Below are 2,235 nucleotides of genomic sequence, written 5' to 3' on the forward strand. Positions count from 1 at the left end.
AAAATTATTAAGCTTTTTATTCAAAATATTTTTATATTTCTGATATGAGGCAAATTATGCTATCTTCTGTCTTTTTGTAGGACTATAATGATGAGATTAGGCAAGCACAGCTTCAAGAATTAACATATTTAAATGGTGGTTCAGAAAATGCAGATGTTCCAGTGGTTCGAGGAAAACCTACCTTGCGTACAAGAGGTGTACCAACCCCAACAATAACCAGGTAGGTGCAATTAATTGACTTACCTTTTTTTTGTAGTTTAGGGTACCATGGCAACAGTTTTAGTGTTTCCTTTATTAATAGCCAGAAACATCTCTATCAGTATATCTGTACAAACCTATATTCAGCCAAGCATATTGGCACACGCCTATGGTCTCAGCTTTTCGGGAGGCTGAGGCAGGAGGATTGCTTGAAGCTAGGAGTTTGAGAACTCCGTATGCTATCATGGCCCCTATGAATAGCCACTCCACTATAGCCTGGGCAACATATTGAGACCCTGTTTCTGAAAATATATATTTTAGCATTAATTTTTTACAGCGTGAATTTTTTAATTTGTTAAAATGAGTCTTGTTTTTAATGTAAGTAATGACATTGATATGCAGATTAGGATAATGGTCTCCTGTGTTTTCCCACTGAGTGTAGCTTCAGGCTAGTTTAAGGCCACACTACCAATGCTAAGCACAGTGTCAGGCACCAAGAGTGTGTCCAAATGCCTGTTATCATTTTAGTCACGGTAAATGCTCTGTGATATCTAAAATTCTCGAGCTGGACCAGGGACATAGAATTTTTGTTAAGTCATTGGAAAGAAGTAATACAATTTTTTTCAATTAACCTAGTGACCATGTGGATTTCTTTTTAGATAGAATTTATATTGAAGTAATTTAAAATAGCATTCTCGTGTATCTCCAAGTTCATATGAGAAAACAAAAAGTCAAATTCCTCTACTGAATATTACTGATCAGAGCAGTGTCAGAGCAGTTATAAATGGTACTGCCATGTAAAATAAACATAGGTCTGGGCATGGCACAGGCAGATTTTCTCTGTTAAAAAAGACCTAATAATAATAGGGTAGCTGTTGATGATTTCAACATCACCATATTGTAAGTGATAAATCTCTTTCATTTCCGTTTCTTCTCCCATTAAATTTACTTGCAATCATAAGAAATTACTTACCTGCTATATTGGTGTCCTGTGGCTGCTATGACAAATTACCACAAATTTAGTGGCTGAAAACTGTAGAAGTTTATTCTCTCATAGTTCCACAGGCCATATGTCCAAAATCAGTGTCAGTAGGCCAAAGTAAAGGTGTTGGGAGAGCCGTGCTCCCTGTGGAGGCTCCAGGGGAGAATCCTTCCCTTATCCCTTCCAGTTTCTGGTGACTACCAGCATTCCTTGACTTGTGGCCACATCACTCTGATCTGTCCCCCATCTTCACTCTCCCATCTCCTGTCTGTCTCTAATCTCTCTCTGCCCCCCCTTTTATAAGGACTCATGTGGTTATATTTAGGGCCCACCTCAATGATCCAGGATAGTCTTCCCGCATCAGGATCCTTTTTCACATCTGCCAACGTCTTTTTTCTAAGTCAGATAACATGTACAGGTTCCTGGGATTAGGACAGTATAATTTTGAGAGTCCTAATAATATGCCTCATACCACATTTGCCATGTTACTTTTATCTTTATTGTGATGGGAGCTAGTACCTTTTACTGAAATATGCCAAATAGAACAAAAATATATTTTAAAAACTTTTTTGAAAGTCTTCGAACTCATCCTATCCCTACATTACCAGTTTATATTTGTTTGTTTGCACATGTATGGAGCAAATAGTATGTGTTCGTAATATGTGCTTTATTGATGCCATAGCAGATACACACCTCCCAATCAAGGCATATTTCCTTTCAATTGATATGTATTTTTTTTCTAACAGCTACAAAGTTGTTAGGAAATACATATATAAGTTGTTTGGGCCTCATAATTCAGTTACCAGAATTGTTACTTATTATTTTGGCCTCAGGTAAATACCGTAAAAGAAATTAATGAGACACTGAGGATATTGTGAACTGAGAAAGTTTGGGAAACTATCCTTATGTTATTGCCCTGTAGGCCTCTGAGGCTCTGTTCATTTTTTGTCATCTGTTTTATCTGTTTTCCAAACCAGTCTGTCTTGAGCTGCCTGTTTCCTTTGTATTTTCTATCCTGTGATTAAACCTATCCAATGATATTTTTATTTCAGATA

At 37.0% G+C, this 2,235-nt stretch overlaps 1 protein-coding gene across 1 annotated transcript in view; it reads left to right on the forward strand.

Moving 5' to 3' along the window:
* The window catches only part of KHDRBS3 (KH domain containing, RNA binding, signal transduction associated 3), a 180,766-nt gene that overhangs the window by 102,614 nt on the left and 75,917 nt on the right, over positions 1-2,235 (forward strand). The window contains exon 8 of the mRNA XM_012647978.1: positions 81-220. Coding sequence (XP_012503432.1) covers positions 81-220 — 140 coding nt within the window. The remainder of the gene's footprint in view (positions 1-80; positions 221-2,235) is intronic.

This window comes from Propithecus coquereli, unplaced genomic scaffold, assembly GCF_000956105.1.
Source record: "Propithecus coquereli isolate 6110/MARCELLA unplaced genomic scaffold, Pcoq_1.0 Scaffold28, whole genome shotgun sequence".
NCBI classification, from domain to species: Eukaryota; Metazoa; Chordata; class Mammalia; order Primates; family Indriidae; genus Propithecus; species Propithecus coquereli.